The sequence below is a fragment of the Thermobia domestica genome, chromosome 17 (genome assembly GCF_964235325.1).
Source record: "Thermobia domestica chromosome 17, izTheDome1.hap1.1, whole genome shotgun sequence".
NCBI lineage: Eukaryota > Metazoa > Arthropoda > Insecta > Zygentoma > Lepismatidae > Thermobia > Thermobia domestica.
In genome coordinates this window covers 135,498,044-135,516,912 of record NC_137470.1, presented here as the reverse complement: position 1 = coordinate 135,516,912, position 18,869 = coordinate 135,498,044, and the positions used below count along the sequence as shown (strand labels likewise).

Sequence of the window (18,869 nt, the reverse complement as noted above, 5' to 3'; positions counted from 1 at the left end):
GGAAGCGAGTGGACATACGCGCCAGCTCCGGTGGGTATACGCATAAACGAGGATAGTCGAAAAACAATTCATGACATAAAAACAAATGTCCTGCGTGTAGCACGGCTTTGCGACCTCTATGACTACTTTGAACACCCACGTATTCCTTACGAAGTACTACGTAGTAAAGCTCACACTTTATATTTATTATTTCTACCGTATTATACATGTGAGAGATAAGATTCCGATACACTGTAATTACTTACACAATCCTATTGTGAAATCTAGTATCATATTTCTTCTGTAGAGTTTACAAATTTATGCCCCCATAAAATGGGGTAGCACCATTTTATTTAAATCGGAAATTTTTTACGTAAGTATGAATTCACATAAGTCAGGGACTTTAACTGTACTCATAGCATAGTGGTATGGATATTCTCAACCTGAACACTGCACGCAGTTGTTTCGAAACCGATCCCGTAAACTACACCTACGTTGAAAACAACAGTATTCAGTAATGAAGACCATCAAATGACAAGCATTTAGAGAGGAAACGCAGTTATAACTTACTTCTACAGGAATTTGAGGCATATATTCCGAAGTTGGGCGTCCGCTTTCGCCACGATTTTTCGCCGTTATCTCCTTTCCACACTTTCTCCAATTTGTTATTAGGTTCATTAATCCGTGCTCTTCACAAACTTTTAAAAGATTTTGCTCGTCATCAACATATTGCTTCACAAATGTTAAAATTGTTAGTTCATTGCCCTTGTACATTCGCCATGTTGATAACATATATGCTCGTTTCTTTCCCACAATGCAACTGTTTGGTTACCTTGCGCCAAGTAGTTCCCTCCGCTCGCCGTATAGTCCCATGTTTATAACCGCTATTATATAACAAATAAACATACTTTTCGAGGTAATAGTTAAGAACAGCTACTTCTCATCTCCCGTGCACGAGGATACATCTTACTGTTGCACTACCTAAACACCCTAAGTACAAGGGCAAGAACTCAGTCTATTACCTACTTTTTAACATCCTAGATAGTCAATGAATAATTCCTGAAAGTATGGCGTTTCTCGTCCTTCCCTAAATGGGAAGTACGGCTCCTTAACTATAACCCTTTTCGAGACTCTTATATATTATCAAGCACACAAACGATCAAACTATCCATATCTTTCCTGTAAATTTTAAAAATTTTGCTGGAAACGGACGCCCAACTTTGGAATTTAACCCGAATTTGAAGCTATTCGTGTAAGTTAACATTAAATATAACAAGACAGCAACTGAGAAAACAGTGGGGTGAGAACACGCAAAGCGATATATTCGTAAGCTTGTGCACATGAAATCCTACGTACCAAACTAAACCTGTAACTCGCAAGGAGTCAATAAAGTCGTGGGAATAGTTGTTCTTATATACTGAGATGGACCCTTAGTTATCGTTCACAGTTTATTACAATAAGGTAGCAAGTCCTATTATGCTAGAAAACTTTTCTTCCTGTACTGTACGATCTGTGAAGAATACTAATTGATGGTAGACCTGTAAGTCATTGCAACAGAATCCTAATTAGCTAACCAACTTATCGGCTTACAAACAATACGAAATTATACCTTCAGCACTACAACTATAGAAATATATTTATGCATCAGCAGTCACTATAGTTACAGAACTACCCATGTATTCATGTGCGACAACTTACTAAAGCTATTACACAACATTACGAGCTTACGGACTTATATATCACTAAGTTACTTTTCCAACGAACACATTATTTTGGAACATGAATTACCAGAAGCGCATCAATACTTCCTCGTTTCACACCATTCCATAGTATCTTCTCCAATTTCCGTGCAGTAAGTAATAACCGATGTGCCATGACGCTTATTTATATATATTTTAATGTAAATTACATGCATTAATCACTTCACTTGTTGTCTTTTCTATCATCAAACAAACTCATTCCTTCAGCGACACACTCACAAACTATACCACTTCTACTTCTTCTTCTTCTTCTTCTTCTTCGTCACTAATTGCACCTGCGAAGAAAGCTCTCCCGGCAATTATAATCGGTAACTGCAAGAAACAAAGATCCGTATCAAGATGAAAATGAGATTCTGAATGGATAAGGACAGTTTCAAATGTGAAAAAAGTATATATATATTTTAGGTAGTTTGATGACTTTATCCAGAACCTTGAAATAAGTTGAGTTAGGTTCGAATACTTTCGCTGTACACGGATAGGAATACTGTCCACTTTCTGGTTGGTCTTCTGCTAACTTATTACCCAAAACACTCTCGTGTTGCGTAAGTTAGGTATTTGCATTACATAGCACTTAATTCAAAATTTATCTTTTTTTAAAAAAGAAAAAGGCTCACTGAGCTTTTGCTATCAGTATAAGGAAATTCTGTTAGTGCAGATAAAGTACAGCTACAAAAATTTATTTATGTACTACTTTAAAATAAATTTAATATCCATTACGATTTATGTGATTATTTTCTCGCCTCATTCCGTAATGGCAAAATTTGTGCATCTCAATGCAATGAATATAATACAAGTAATTATTAAACTATGTCACCTATCGCAAACTAAAACGTCAAATTTGCGTTGTGTTGACGCAAACAGCTACAGAATGAGACCCAAGACTACAGATATTTCTAATATATTTCACTTAACACCACTGGCGTCTCTGGCATGTAAAATTTGAGGGGGACATCAAAGAAAGTGATTTAAATCGTACTACCTAGCCCAACTTGTTCATTATCTTGGATTTCCTTTGTGATCTTTCTGCTTACCTTCACGGACCCCCTAAGGTATAACACTGTTATAATCGTTTCACAGCCTGAATATTATATTCCAAATAATAACTATTATTTATATGATATTCTGTCGTTAGTAAGTAAATTAAATGATAATAAAATATTGAATATTTTGTACTTCAAAATATTGGGGGGCGCGTCCCCCTCGAACCCCCCGCAAGAGACGTCCATGCTTAGCACTAAGGATTCTTCCTCCGGCTTGCCCAAGACTAGTGATAAAAATTGTCCTGGAAAATGAGATATTAAATATTAACATGTCTTAATCAAAATCTGAAACCTATCTCTGAGACGAACCGATGGTCACTGTTTCGCAAGCTTTGCAGATCGCAACGCAACTGAATAAAAATCAAAATCAATTGAGAATTCCACTAAAATACTTATCTTATTTAAATCTAAGCACATAAAAATTATTTATGTATGCGTGTAAGTTGCAGCATAAATCTGGAACACCTGGAGCAATTTTAACTGAACTTGGTACATAGGTATATTATCTACGACCGAAAAAATAATACTGTGAGGATAAGATCTGCTAGCATACCTAGGGGGAGCGGAAGGAGTGATTAATAAAATGATCAAACCGAATTATATTACTGTCAAATCTGTAGATTTCGGGGTTGGAAATGACGAAATGAAATGAAATCTCTCAGTTTCACGTCCCTTTAAACTAAGGGTGACGGATAACTGAGGAAAGTAAATGATGATGGAAGACTTTGTGGAATGATAAGGGATGAAAGGGAAGTACCACGGAAAAATGCATGATGCACAATGTTGTCCAGCATAAACTTAGTTACCAGTGGATCAAACCAGATACCTCACTCTCGACAAGTCAGTGCTCTACTACTGAGCTACTACAGGGGCGGATCCAGGGCGGCGATCGCCCCCCAGAAGAGTAAACTTTTTTATTTTATATATATAAATAAAACCCATCCAAAGTTTGGAGCCCTTAAAGGTAGCAGTATGAAAACGCACCACTACCCCCAAAAGTCGGTCCTGGATCCGCCCCTGAGCTACTATGACTCTACGAATAATTAAAAAAAAACAACCTACATTAGTATTGAACCCATAATTTTCGTGGTAAATTATATGAATATGACATATCGTCATATGCCGTTTAAATCCACGTTTAACCACCATTAGCACCTCTACAGGGTGAGAACAAATTACATTTAAAAACAATCGAGAAAAGACCAATATTACTGTTCGATCCATAACTTTCGGTGTTGCTAAGATGAACAGTCACACTTCCGATCGCTAAAGACCAAATTCAGCCCCCATCGGAATGAATGTAACAAGGGATGAAAAACTAAATCTCTCCAATGATGCAGATTAGTGTCAAATCCATAGCTTTAGGGGTTGCTAATCTGTAAGGTGACAGTTCCGATGACATTTAAGCCCAAGTTTAGGCAAGAACAGGCATGTCAGCTAGATTGGGGATTTGCAGGGGCAACACCAAAGGTACGGTCATATATCTATTTATCAACCTATCTATTTGTATTTATCTTGATACTCCCTTGTAGCTTTTAAACTAATGAAAAAAATGATGAAATTTTGTACCATGTAGATATTGATAGAAGAACATTGTTTGGCTTGTTCTGTGTTACCACAAGGTTAATAGTATTCCCAACCAAATATTTTTATTATTTTTTCAATCGCACTACATCAGGTTATATATTTCAAATCCACATAAAAATCGAAATTACATAATCTCTCATTTGTCATGCAATGTTACAAACTAAAAACGCTACACTATCATAAACATCGAACACAACCAAGTTTTGGAGGTTTCTCGACATGAATAACGGAAAACAGACAGAAGTGGAATACATACCCAAAGTACCTTCCTGTGGGTCACTACAGGCATCGCAAGATGCATTTCGAGCAAACATAAACAAAGTCACATGATTTTTTAAAAAAATATTTTTTCCAAACGAATTTATATCAAGGAAAAAATGCCTAGATAAGTACGACACCGAATTATATATATGATCTAACTGACAAAGACCATAAGTAGGATGGGGCATGTGATCGCAATTTTGATAATCGTATCCTTTTCCCATACCGCGCTGAGAGCAGGAAATCAATTTCTCAGGGCAGGAAGTCAATATACGGTGCACGAGTACCGACCAGGTATGGTAAAATGAGTTTCTTGTAGAACTTTTATTCCCCTTTATTCCCTTTTGTGCTTATTGCCTTGTATGTCCCTTTTTATGTGCTGACAAAAGAGTACTACCTCTTTTTTGAACCCAATTTTTTCACACCTTTTTCCACCCCCTATCTAACATAGTAGAGCTTACAGAATAAAAGTTATAACTACTTTTAACCCTTACTTCAATATAGCAAAAAATTACACAAGAACCTAATAAATGAGTATAACAACCTTTTAACCCCTTACAAACAGAATTTCAGTATTTGGTAAATAGTACCCCAGTTAATTCGTAAAGAGAATAGGCATATTTTTCAACCTGTATTTAACATAACATTAGATATTTAACATATACACAAGTAGCATTGTGTCACATTGTCTGGAAAACTTTTTTATCCCTTGGGTAGTTTTAGAGCTATATAGGGAATTACGATCATTTTTATGTTCTTAGAGGGACTTTTTCTTGTTTTTGGACCAATAGTGACCTGATTTACGCATAATCCGCTGGATTTTCATTTAAAGAGTACGATTTATTTTTTATTATTTGTTAGAGGCGTGGGTTTTTTTATTCCCCCCTTAGAAAGCCCTCTTCATATTTATTAGGCAGTAGGAAGTCCTGTTTATTTTTATTAGGCATTAGGAAGCACTGTTTTTTATCAGCTGAGATTTTTATTTACTTTATGACCTGTGTAATTCCTTACTGCTGGCGCCATTACTGATTAGCCCCGTCACGGCTTTCCTTTATAGATCCGAGCTCACTTTGGATGATGTTAATGACCGCGTGATTTCGACCCGAAACACCCGCTGAGGTTAGCTTTTATGCATTCGCGAGGTGCTAATGGCATTTTTCTGTTTGTCAGGTCTTTTGTACCTTAGCCTCGTAAGAGAATGTTATTACATACCTCTTTACTTACCCTTTCTTGATCCGCCCGCTACTCCGGCGCCGCATACTTTCCTGATTGTTTGTTGTTGCCCGCTGGCTCATTGATGTTGGGAATCTTCTTTATGATGTGGTAAAGCTTGTTGCGCGAACCGAAATCGAAGAAATATTGCGATGCCACAATTGAAATCTATGGTTTTTAGGGCGGTTGAATATTTCGATTGAGATCGTTATTGAATTTAATAAGTAATAATTAATCGCATGTATATATGAATTTGATATTGTAATTTTATGAAATATATGAATATTGGGCGCTTGTTCATTGATTTTTTTAAAAAAATAGGAAAAATATATTATTACAATGTGGATATCCCTATGGCGCTTACACGTACACTATCCGTTTAATTCCACTAAGGAATATGGGTTGCTTTATATTGATACAACATTTGATTTGTGTGTTTATTTGCTATTTATTATCATTGTTGTTGATGACGATGCTGATATTAAATTATATGAAAATAAATTTTTTTGGCTTAGCTCGGGACGCGAACTCCTTACCTTTGTGTTACCAGTTCACTACGTTACTGGTTAGGCCATTACAGTAGTTGACAAACAGCAACTTTTATTTGCTACTAATGAATAAAACGGTCGTAAAGCCTCTATCTTTCATGCACGAAAGTGATACTAATATGGTCAGAGCTACCCACTGGCCAAACTTAGAACTTCATGCTCAACTGTGTACTGTGTAAGCTTTGTAAGCTCAGGCGAGCTGAATTAAAAAACATTTACTTTTAATGTTGAAATGATTGCAAAATATATGATTAGATATAGGAATGCGGCTTTCTTTTATTGGACGCATTTTCCGTACGTGTTTTGCAGTTTGCGTTTCATTGATATAAACTATAGAAATTAAATTACATATTTTATATGCACTACATTGATAACTCTAGTCCATGTGATTTTTTGTTGAATTTAGCTTTTATATTAACACACTGTTTTTGATTAATACTCAACATATGCACCCTCTTCTTTAGCTTACTACGCAATTATATAGCTTGTGTGTGCGCGAGATTACATAAATTTATTTTATTGCTGGCGACTTTTTACTTGCTAAAGACGGAAAGAGTTTGTTTTAACTATTACATAATGCTAATACGATTATTTATTTTAGAGGCATTGTTGTGAGCAGCTAAGTTGTAATTAGTAAATTAATAACATGCCAATTGATTCTTTGTGGGGCGCAAAAAACTTAGTGGAATATTAAACCATTAATGATGATGCAGTCAAAACTCGGGAGAGACTATTATTTTGTATTGAAACGAAATTAGAAATTCTCGTCTCGAAAACGTAGACACGGGTTGGTTCTGGCATAAGAGATAATTATTTGAAGATTTATTGATGGCGGACGTACTATTTAAATTGATCTCCAACAGATTGATCCCTATGTACACCTTGTCTCAAAAAGGTTGAGCGCATTCTTTATTGGTGTTTTGAGGCAAAAATTTTCTAAGTCCAGCAAACGTAACAAAAAATTTCATAAAGTCAAACAAATTGTTTAAACATATTTTCAAAATAATAAATATTAATATCATATTGTTTGAAATAAAATTCAAATTAACTTACCAGACCACTCGCAAAACAGCACACAAAATAGTCCCACTAAATTAATAAATACTTTCAGAGGACGTAGGAAATTTCCCACGATGTAAACTCTACTATAGCTGCTAGCACATAGAGGGCGAAATGAAGTTGTCGAATGCATTTATGCTTATTTCAGCCAATGAAAACACAGTATTCAAAATGTAGCATAAGCTCTGTGCATCAACCTTTTGGCGTAAAACTGAAATTTCACCTTTTGCAAAATACCAACGAATTTCGTGGATATCTAGCTTTCTCCTTGTCTTGAATTTCTAAAACATAGTTTTTCATCAACACGAAAGAAGATAATAAAAGTCCACGATATCCATTGAATAAAGCAATATTTTTAATTTTAAAACATAAAAAATCCGGGTTTATGATCCGTTTTCATTATTCTTAATATAACTCAGTAACTAAAATGCATTTAAGCCTTTTGTCAGGCAAAATTTTTATCGTGTTGAAGATGGGTTCAATTTCCGACGAAAGCGCATGTTTCGGTTTCCGCGTTAATCAGTAGGTTCACGTCTCATATAGCCTCGCTGCTGAGCGGGATGATAAACTGAAAATCAACTCAACTCAAGAGGTCCCCAAAGTATTGTAAGCGACGGCATACCCATCATATAGTAAAATATATTTGAATTATATTTATTTAAAAGTGCAGTTCAATTTTCGAGATGGCATCTATACCTAACTCAAATGAAATATTTTTTATACTGGGATATAAAGTACACGTAATCCATCCATTATTAAAATTATTCTAAGACATGCAATATGATGGTATTAATGTCTCAAAACAAAATCCTGTTCTCGATTAATGTGGTTGAAACGGAATATTTCCCACAAATATTAATACATTAAATCTTCAATACTATTCATTAATGCGCAATGTCATCAGTACAAAGTATAGCTAAGTATTAAATAGTTCATGAATATTGTTGTACACCTTGTCTCAAAAAGGTTGAGCGCATTCTTTATTGGTGTTTTGAGGCAAAAATTTTCTAAGTCCAGCTTCGGGTATCTTCGGGAAAAAGTAAGCCAGGTTCGAACCTCCAAGCCAGCCTTTGCAATCGGGAAAAAGTTTGCAGATGTGTTTTTCTTCTTTTAAATATAATAAGACTTGTTACCAAGTGTTTAAAAAAAGCAACATTGATTGAAATACTTAATGATACAATATTTCGAAACCTTGCACATGCTTGTTTGTCATTTAGCTCTCTATACGTAATGGAGCATTTAAATACGTTAAAGAATCTTTCCATATGTAAAAGAATGCTCAAAGTTAAGAAATAGAACATAATTATCGCCTGAGTACTAAAATAAAAGTCAAAGTAGAACAGAAACAGCGTTTGTAATGGATATGAATGTCATAATTATCTTGAGATCCGTTATACATCGCTAGAAGCTTAGTTCTAGAAGTCCTTGTGTTAGCTCATTGGTAAGCTGTCGGATTTCAAATCATAAGGTTGTGAGTTCGAATCTCATCTGGCTCAATACTTTTTTTAAAATTATATTTTCCTTAATGCATGAAAAATTATATAAAATAATTACATTAAAATACATAATTTGTTTATATATAACATAATAATTGCAGAACATAGTAATTATTATGTTTAAAATATAACATCTGAGATAATTTTCACAGTAGGTCGGTATTATATATGAGAATGTTAAATACAAGTTATGAAAATCGTTTAATAGCAATAAATAAGTTATGTAGTGTATTTATTTGCAGCTATTTGTCATACAGATTTAACTTCTCAATATTCTCATTACAGTATGTTATTTATATTCGTGAAATACAGTATATTCCTACGGATGTAGAAAGTGTATAAACAGAATATCCAAAGTCGTATCCTGCTTCAAGACACATAGCTTTTCCCGATCCCCTTAACGTCACGGGAAGAAACACAAATTCTCTTTAGAACGGAATGTCGTTACTTAGAGTCTCATTCGAATACGTTGAATATGCTTTTGTGTATTCATCTCTCTCTCTCTTTCTCTCCCTCTCTCTCTCTTTCGCTTTGTTTATGTGTGTGTGTGTGTTGCAGAATATCCCAAGTTGAATACAACATTTGCAAAGTATATGAGCATCATTGTCATCGAATACCAGAAATTGAAAGTCGTGTTTCTTCAGGTTAGGTTTGCGTGTTCATGTTAGCTCACTGGTAGAGTACGGACTTGCCACTGAAGAGGTCTTGAGTTCAAAGCCTACAGCTAATTATCATTCTTTTGTTAGTAGGATTGCACAGAAATCGGATACAAGGAGTGGTTTACTTCTAGAAATATTTTCAGAAGCGTTTAGGTAGCCCTGGAAAGGGCTGTTTTCGGGAGTTAAGGCGGGGTCATTAATATTGTGTCCAAGACCCTTCTGAATTTATTACACGCTCCATTCTTCTGGGCATGGAATCTATTACATGGGTGACAAATCTATCTCCTTCCCCTACCTCCAGCCATGCTTCGGAAACAAGATGCCACAGGTCATCCTGAGTTCTTGGTGGATCTGCCTCAGGCCAACTTTCCCTTAGAGTACGCTTCACTTCTGCTAACATATTTTCCATGAGATTGAGGTCTGCTCCACGAGGCGGCCAGTCGATTAAATCAATCTCAGGGTGCCCTGCGAACCATTCCTGAACCACACGGGAATTATGTATTGGCGACTGGTATTGCTGGAACTGAATTACACCATCAGGCTGAAACAGATGGCACCATGATATTACTGATAATGTCTAAGTACTGAGCATTGTCCAGATGTCCTTCAATTCTATGAAGCTGTCCTGCTCCGCGACTGGAAATCCAACCCCAACATAAAATAGATACATGGCCACTGCGATTGCAAGCAGCCATATATCCATGGTCATATCGGGTGCCTCTCGGACGATACACAAAACGGCGTCCCTCCTTTGATGTTGTGAATATGGATTCATCTGAGAAAACTACGTTTTCCCAATTGAGACCCACATTCGCCTGTGCAAACGCGAGACGGTAAATTTTGTGGTCGTGTGAGAGTTTTTCCTTCACGGCAGCAACACGGCCACGTAACCCAGCATGACTAAGCCTTCGCAGAGCTGTATGCTTACTACCAGGAAAGAGAGAAGCTTCCCTTATCTGTCTAGACGTCCTTAGTGGGTCTAACCGGGCTTCGTTTACTAATCTCGCATCTTGGGCTTCGGTTGACACATGCGGACGACCAGGAGATCGTAAATTACCAGTCTGACCTGTAGCACCATATTTCCGAATCCATTGCCTTCCTGTAGAGGCCGGGACACTTACTCGCCTGCTAGCTGCAGTTGCAGAATAACCTTCCAACTCCCATAAAGTAATTACTGCTGTACGTCTATCCATAGTTACCAATGTTCTGAGCTGTGAGAAGAAAGCAATAGGTAAAAGCTAGTACCTGACGTGTGATTGGTTACTTGCACGACACGCCTATTGTGGGGAACAGCGTTGCCAGATCTAGCATAATGATGCTAGATCTAGCATAATTTGCATGTCTCTAGCACCTAGCATCTTGCTTTTAGCATCTTGCCCAAATCTAGCACACTTTCAGCAAGTTATCAAAAAGCCGTAAAACCTGGAGAAGTTGGTCGTGGGAAGAAAAAGAACGGCAGAAATGTATCCTCTTCCATTGATTCATACACTCGGTAAACCATACAGGCAGTCTTATTTTCCTAAGAAAGTTCGGAACGCTTTGGGCTTTTTTTTTGTGGCTCCACCCAGGGTTTTCTAATCCTTTAACTCCGAGGCATGGGCGGAGCTATGGGGGCCATTCTCCCCCCAACTTTTTGACAACTTCACCATCTTTACTTCTGACTTCATGATCATATTTATTCCTGAAATGACAGCTCCGAGACCGACCAAAAATCTGCCCCCTCCCCCAGCAGACGATTCCCAACTCCGCTTATGCTGCGAAGTAATTTTCTTTCAAAATATGTAAACAAAAACTTTGCATTCATTTATACGATATATACGCCATTGAGTTTGGCAACGACTGCAGTAATTTAGTTGAGTTAAAATTTTGGTGCGTAAAGTATTGAGTTCTATCCATGCATTCTTGCTCTCTGTGTATTTTAAGTTACGTTATCGTATCTCAACTTTGTGTTTTTTTTAGACTCCTGAATTAGTAATTATGAGGATCTAGCATAATTTGACCGAATCTAGCATAAGTTCGATCAGGTTTTGGAATAATTCCGAGCTGTGAGTCTGGCAACGCTGGTGGCAAACGACTTGGTCAACGACTCGCGAAAGAAATCTGAAAATGGTGCACCGTAATAATAATAATAAAAACAGTTTTTATAAAGGAATATTAATACATACGAAAAGCTGTTTAAAGAATGAATTGTTATACTGACTTTACACGTATAAAAACATATACCATATACCAAACAGATTGAGCGATATGATTATAGCTGTTTTGAGACGAACACTTTCGAAGTCCAACTTCGGGTGTCTTCGGAAAACAGTAAACTAAAGATGCTGGTTCGAACCTCCAAAGCCAACCTTAGTAATCGGGAAAAGATGTACAGATATGTTTTTCCTTCTGTTAAATATAATAAGACATGTTGAAATGGTATTAAGTGTAGAAAAAAGTAACATTGATTGAAATACTTAATGATACAATATTTCGAGACTATGTATTCACACTCTCGTTTCGTCATTGTGATTTCCATACGGAAAACAGCATTTACGTATGAGCTCAGTTATATTTCAAAAGCAGCTTCCGAAAAGCGGTCATGTTAGCTCAGTGGTACAGCACCGAGCGTTTAAATCGTGAGTTCGATACCCGTTCAGGTGAGATTCCTTTATGATATTCTACTTTCCTCAATGCATAAAAATTATGTAAAATAGTTACATTACAATTCATCAGTTGTATATATATTTTCATATCATCAGTTGTATATATGAGTTGAATATATATATTCATATCATTTCACGACATAAGTAATTCTTATCTTTAAAATATAACATTTGAGGTATTCACAGAACGCCGGTGTGTTATGTGTGAACATTGAACACAAATTTAAAAAATCGTGTAATAGCAATAAATAAGTTATGTAATATATTTATTTGCAGCTACTTTCATCGCAGATAACTTCTCAATATTCGCATTACAGCATTTAGGTAGAGCATATCGAAAATCGGATCGTGGTTCAAGACAAAAAACTAGCTAGCCCCAAACTGTCACGTAAGAAATTCACGAATCGCAAAAGTAAAGGGAAGAGATTGAGAGCGGTAATTCCTTAATCGCTCTCTCTCACCTCTCTCTTATCTGCATTTATACATATAAAAGTGTATGTATGTATGTCCCATCATAACTCATGTATGCCTAGAGCAGGGTTTCTCAACCTGGGAGTCGCGGCCCCTAGGGGATCGCGAAGATAGGCGGAAGAGATAAATATAGTTAGAATCTAATACCAGAAATTATTTTTAAATATTATTTTTAATTTTGTTCTGATAGGCATACTTTTATTTTTTATACACACTGTAAAGAACAATAAAAAATAAGTCTACTGAACATTTTCAAAGGGTGTAGAATTCGTGTTACTATTCGGTTCAAAGTCTCTTGTCGTCGCAAATTCTGTCGAGAAATTTGAAGCTTAAAATATACAAAACGATAATCATGCCTGTTGTTCTGTATGGTTGCGAAACATGGTCGCTTACTCTGAGGGAAGAACATAGACTGAAAGTATTTGAGAACAAGATCCTTAGACGAATATTCGGACCCAAGAGGAACGGGAATGGGGAATGGCGGAAACTTCATAACGAGGAACTACATAATTTATACGGTTACCCAACATTGTTAGGGTCGTCAAGTCTAGGAGGCTTAGGTGGGCAGGTCAGGTAGCTAGAATGGAAGAAAGTAGAAACGCTTTGAAAGTCTTGACTGGAAGACCAAACGGAAAACGACCATTAGGAAGACCTAGGGGCAGATGGGAGGACAATATTAAGATGGATCTCGCTGAGATAAGAATACAAAGTAGAAACTGGATCCAATTGGCTAAGGATAGAAGTCAGTGTAGAGCTTTTGTGAACGCGGCATTGAACCTCCGGGTTCCATAGGCCATAGAGTTAGCTAGTTAGTTAGTAGAGTTGTTTAAAAATGAATTTAAATCAAAGAGGTATGATATAAAACTAATGAGAACTGTATATAGAAATACTAGAAAAATACACATGAAACAAAACCTGCACATTGAAATACAATTAAAATTAAAACCTAATGAGATACCTAAGCATGGTGTAATTTCACTAGTGCAGCAATGCCCGGTTCAATCTTCATGACGAATATTATCAAGCCGTTTTCAACTGACAAGCGATTTCTTATCTTTGTTTTAATGTTTACCATAAAAAAAAACAAAAAACAAAAAAAAAAAAAAAAACACTTTCGCACAAGTACGATATAGCAAATGGAATTATTACTTTTAAAGCAGCAATCACCAGACCAGAATATTCTCTCCTCATCAGGCAGAACTTGTCCAAGTCTTCGTTACAGAAAACCAGTTGCAAAGACTTGTCGCATGATCATTCTATTATTTGGTCAAGAAGTTGTGGGCTTAGATCGGATACGTTAATGGCCTCTTCAATGAAGGAGTTTAACATCCATCTTGAACCAGCACCTTCGTCGTTGGGAATATAGATATTACAGTTACTGTATCCACTGTCAGTGCCGGGCGCCGAAAAGAGGGGCCACACATTTCGGAGGAAGTGTGTTACTCAAGTTAGGAAAGTGCATGTGCACATGTGTAAAATAGAAGGAAAAACGTAATAAAATGTGCTCAAAATTAAGGAAAGGTAGGGTTTATTTTGAAAATGTTATTGAGCTTCGTGCCAACCATGGTGGCGCTTCGTAGCTAGTCTGTCGACGTCACTCACATATACGGTGACATCGTACTATACTCTCGCCCCGGGCAATGATTTTCCATGGCACTGTTCACTATAAACAAAAAAAATGGATTCTACTATTATAGAAATAGGTATGTTAAAAATCCCACACAAGCTTATTATAAAACAAATTATAAAAGGGTCGCTGGCAAGAGCGTGTGATAAAAGGGGATCGTGATAGGAATTAGATTGAGAACCACTGGCCTAGAGTAATTTTAACCACATTTCTTATAGTTTCAAAAAGAGTGCTGTCGGGTTACCTATGGTGAATGGGAGGGGGATACATATAAAAGATTGCTAGAAAATGATCGATATTAGATTCATAGTTTTCGGGGTCGCTTAGATAAATAGTGAGGCTTTCAATTTCGCTTAACTCCGATTAAGTTCTCATTAGTAGGGATGGGCACGAACGACTTTTTTTTGAAACTCGACTCGACTCGAAACAGACATCTTTGAGGTCTACTCTTGGACTCGGCGCGAAAAATATCTTCCAACTCGACTCGGATTAGAGTCAAGTCGAACCAAAACGAGCCAAATCCTGTGTGTAGTCCTACCTAGACAATACATAGACAATAATTATTCTATCATCAATTATACTACTGTTACTACAAATAATAATAATAATAATAATAATAATAATTATTATTATTATTATTATTATTATTATTATTATTATTATTATTATTATTATTATTATTATTATTATTGTTATTATTATTATTATTATTATTATTATTATTATTATGACAACACCGTGTACAAACATGAACGATAGATGGTTAGTAAAGGAATACTAAAAGCTAGTTGACTGCCGACGTCGGTAGTCATGAAGTCTACAAGGCAAGGACATCGTTCATTACCCTAAGCTGTAAGCGTCGGTGGACTACAGATGGTCAACTATTAACCTCTCGCCAGAAATTGGTGGCCCCGCAGCGACGATCCGTGATGGCCCAAGTTCCATATTGAAAACTTTACTACCAGCGGCAGAGACGCGATGAAACGCCAACGAACCACAAAATTACTCTCCCAAAATATGTTAAAATGCCTATATGTGTGATTTGTTTATATTTAGGTGAAACAAAAAAACACAAAACAAATACCCCGGGGTGGACGCGAACTATCAATATTACGATTACTAGGCACGTGTTCTTCTGACTTCCCCACGGAAACGATCATAAAAAGCTTGGTTGTTGAAGGATAAATCATTGACGTCTTAATTTAGCCAATCAGACAAACCCCTACATCTCGAGTTCTAGGAGGTCATACCGTGAACCGTTTCAGATTTATTGCTTTCTGATGGAGTACTATCCATGCGCAAAATTTGAGCATAATAGCCGACATGCATCTTCGGTGCCTCTTATCTTTAGTACAATTTTAACCAGAGATGGTGTGGGTCAATGAAAATTTGATCCACGACCCACCATGACCCACTATGACCCACCACCCAAATGATCCATTGGCCCACTCTGACCCATCAACCATCGTGATCCACTCTGACCCACCACCAACTATGAACCACTCTGAACCATTGCGACCAACTCCGACCCACCAAAACCCATCGACATCAACTCTGACCGATGACCTACGTCCTCCTCTCCATTGACTAAAGAGATTACACTTGTAATAAAACAAGACTGTGAAATTATCACTTATCGGAGTTTGAATTTCTACCGTCATTGGCTCAAGCACCTCTTTGTTACAATACTGGTGGGTCTGACCTTTACGATATATAATGGCAAAGTGTTTCTCATCTTCCGAATTAAAATGAATTTAAATTTATCATATGTAATTATTTCTTTGTTGCCTTACAGACACATTTCAGTAGAAAATAGGGTGAAATTTAAAAGTTTCGAATCAAGGAAAAGTAGACCAACGTAAAAAAAAAAAAAAAAAAAAAAAGAGAGAGAGAGAGAGAAACTAATTTTTTATATAATTAAGCATGCCGTACTAATTGGAAATGCCCATGTAATTAAATTTAGAATACAAATTTTATGGCCATTTTTCTCTAACTTTATGGCTTGATTGCCTTATGCTCGGAACGCTCCATATATTAAACACCAGCTTCAGCAATTATAAATAGAAAGCAGTGGGTATAAAATTAAAAAAAAAAAAAAAAAACTTTAGTTTGCATTACTCAATTTTTTTCTCAACTAATATCAATCGTTTTCGATTATTTTTACAAATCAACCCACTACCAATTTCCAATATATAGAAAATGCACCCCCGTCCCCCCGCTCATAAAAGACAATTTTAAAAAATGCCAGGGCATATTCTCTTTATTTTTAATAAAGAGTTATATGCTGAATTTCAGCTCTCAGTTGAACGGCTTGTGAGATACTAAATTTTTCGCAAAAATTCGGACTTCTACTCCCCCTAAGGATATGTATTATAATGAAAGTGACACGCGTATGATAACTTCCCAGTTGGGATTGGAGCCTGATTATATACCAAACGTCAATTCATTTGACTTTGCAATTTGACCGTGATGATTACGCAGACATAGTTACTTTCAATTTTTTATGATACATATCCTTATTTCATATGTTACAGATGATTCAAAAATATTTTTTCAAGCAGTTAGCTCCTCTAGAATCTCACAGGCTGCATCCCAAAATCCAACTCCTACTATCCTATGACAATCCAAAAGTGACTGAACTTTTTTTATTAGGAACAAATGACAAAAGAAAAATGGAGGTCTTGAAAGTAAAATGTAGAAAAGATCGGTGCCCCCAATAACTCCATATTTCTCCGCCCCTTCATTCCGAACTTAAAAATAAAACTTAATTCGAATATGGTTAATTAGTGAATTTATTACAGTTAAATTTCACTCACTACATGCTACAGCTACAACTATGTAAGAAAAAATAACAACTGTGAAACATGTTCTGAATTACTATTACATTTCTTACGCTATTATTAAACATATTAGAATAGTAAAAGAGGATTGTTCGTGAAATAGTATATTTGCTCATGATTTTTAACTTTTTCATACGGAAAAAATTAAAATATTATTCAAGTTTTAAAATTTGCACTCTGCAAATATGTTGCCCTCTAGACAATGGGACTAATGTGGACTAATGGGAAATGCTGCACTGTTAGCGGCGCTGAAAACTTATGATTCGATTCTAATATCGATTGATTTCGATATCTTTATGTCGCTACGTAACCACCCTGGGTGCTAATGGGAGCTTAATTGGACTTGAATTGAAAGTAGAGCTATTCACCTAAGCGACCACGAAACTATGGATTCAATAATAATATCGACCCGTTTCTAGCATTTTTGATATGTATCCCGACAGTACTCTTTTTCCAGACTGTAAGAAATATAGTTAAAATTGCTCTAGATATATCAGAATTATGTTGAAACACACACATAAATCCACTTTTATATTCTGTATAAATAGAGAGAGAGTGAGCGAGCGAGCGAGCGAGAGAGGGCGACTCAAGGCATCACAACTTCCACATTGCAAAAAGCATGTATCAGGAATTGAATTGAAAATCTATGTAAAGACTTTCTGCTGTGGCATGCTTCATAAGGACAATTCCAGTCTGCTCACGTGACCTTTGGGGTTCATGAATTTTTTTGCGAGCGTTCCGACTTTGGATTCTCTGTTTATACCCTCTGTTTATGCATCGAATAACTTTTCAAGAACATAAATGACATTCTATATTATGAATGTTGAGAATTACTCTCTATATGACAAATAGCTGCAAATAAATACACTACATGATTTATTTATTGCTATTGAACGAGTTTCTTAACTTGTATTTACATCCTCATATATAATACCGACCTACTGTGAAAATTATCTCAGATGTTATATTTTAAACATAATAATTACTATGTTCTGCAATTATTATGTTATATATAAACAAATTATGTATTTTAATGTAATTATTTTATATAATTTTTCATGCATTGCGGAAAATATAATTTTAAAAAATGTACTGACCCAGATGAGATTCGAACTCACAACCTTATGATTTGAAATTCGACAGCTTACCAATGAGCTAACACAAGGACTTCTAGAACTAAGCTTCTAGCGATGTATAACGGATCTGAAGATAATTATGACATTCATATCCATTACAAACGCTGTTTCTGTTCTACTTTGACTTTTATTTTAGTACTCAGGTGATAATTATGTTCTATTTCTTAACTTTGAGCATTCTTTTACATATGGAAAGATTCTTTAACGTATTTAAATGCTCCATTACGTATAGAGAGCTAAATGACAAACAAGCATGTGCAAGGTTTCGAAATATTGTATCATTAAGTATTTCAATCAATGTTGCTTTTTTTAAACACTTGGTAACAAGTCTTATTATATTTAAAAGAAGAAAAACACATCTGCAAACTTTTTCCCGATTGCAAAGGCTGGCTTGGAGGTTCGAACCTGGCTTACTTTTTCCCGAAGATACCCGAAGCTGGACTTAGAAAATTTTTGCCTCAAAACACCAATAAAGAATGCGCTCAACCTTTTTGAGACAAGGTGTACATATCTATCTATCTATCTATCTATCTATCTATCTATCTATCT

The 18,869-nt window shown here is 36.0% G+C and overlaps 1 protein-coding gene across 1 annotated transcript in view; it reads right to left on the bottom strand.

Annotated features, from left to right (window-relative positions):
- LOC145674361 (mitochondrial inner membrane m-AAA protease component AFG3L2-like) overlaps nt 1-1,997 on the bottom strand; it is a 354,119-nt gene extending 352,122 nt beyond the window's left edge. The window contains exon 1 of the mRNA XM_081744313.1: nt 1,768-1,997. Coding sequence (XP_081600439.1) covers nt 1,768-1,854 — 87 coding nt within the window. The 5' untranslated portion in view covers nt 1,855-1,997. The remainder of the gene's footprint in view (nt 1-1,767) is intronic.
- Between the last annotated feature and the right edge of the window lie 16,872 nt (nt 1,998-18,869).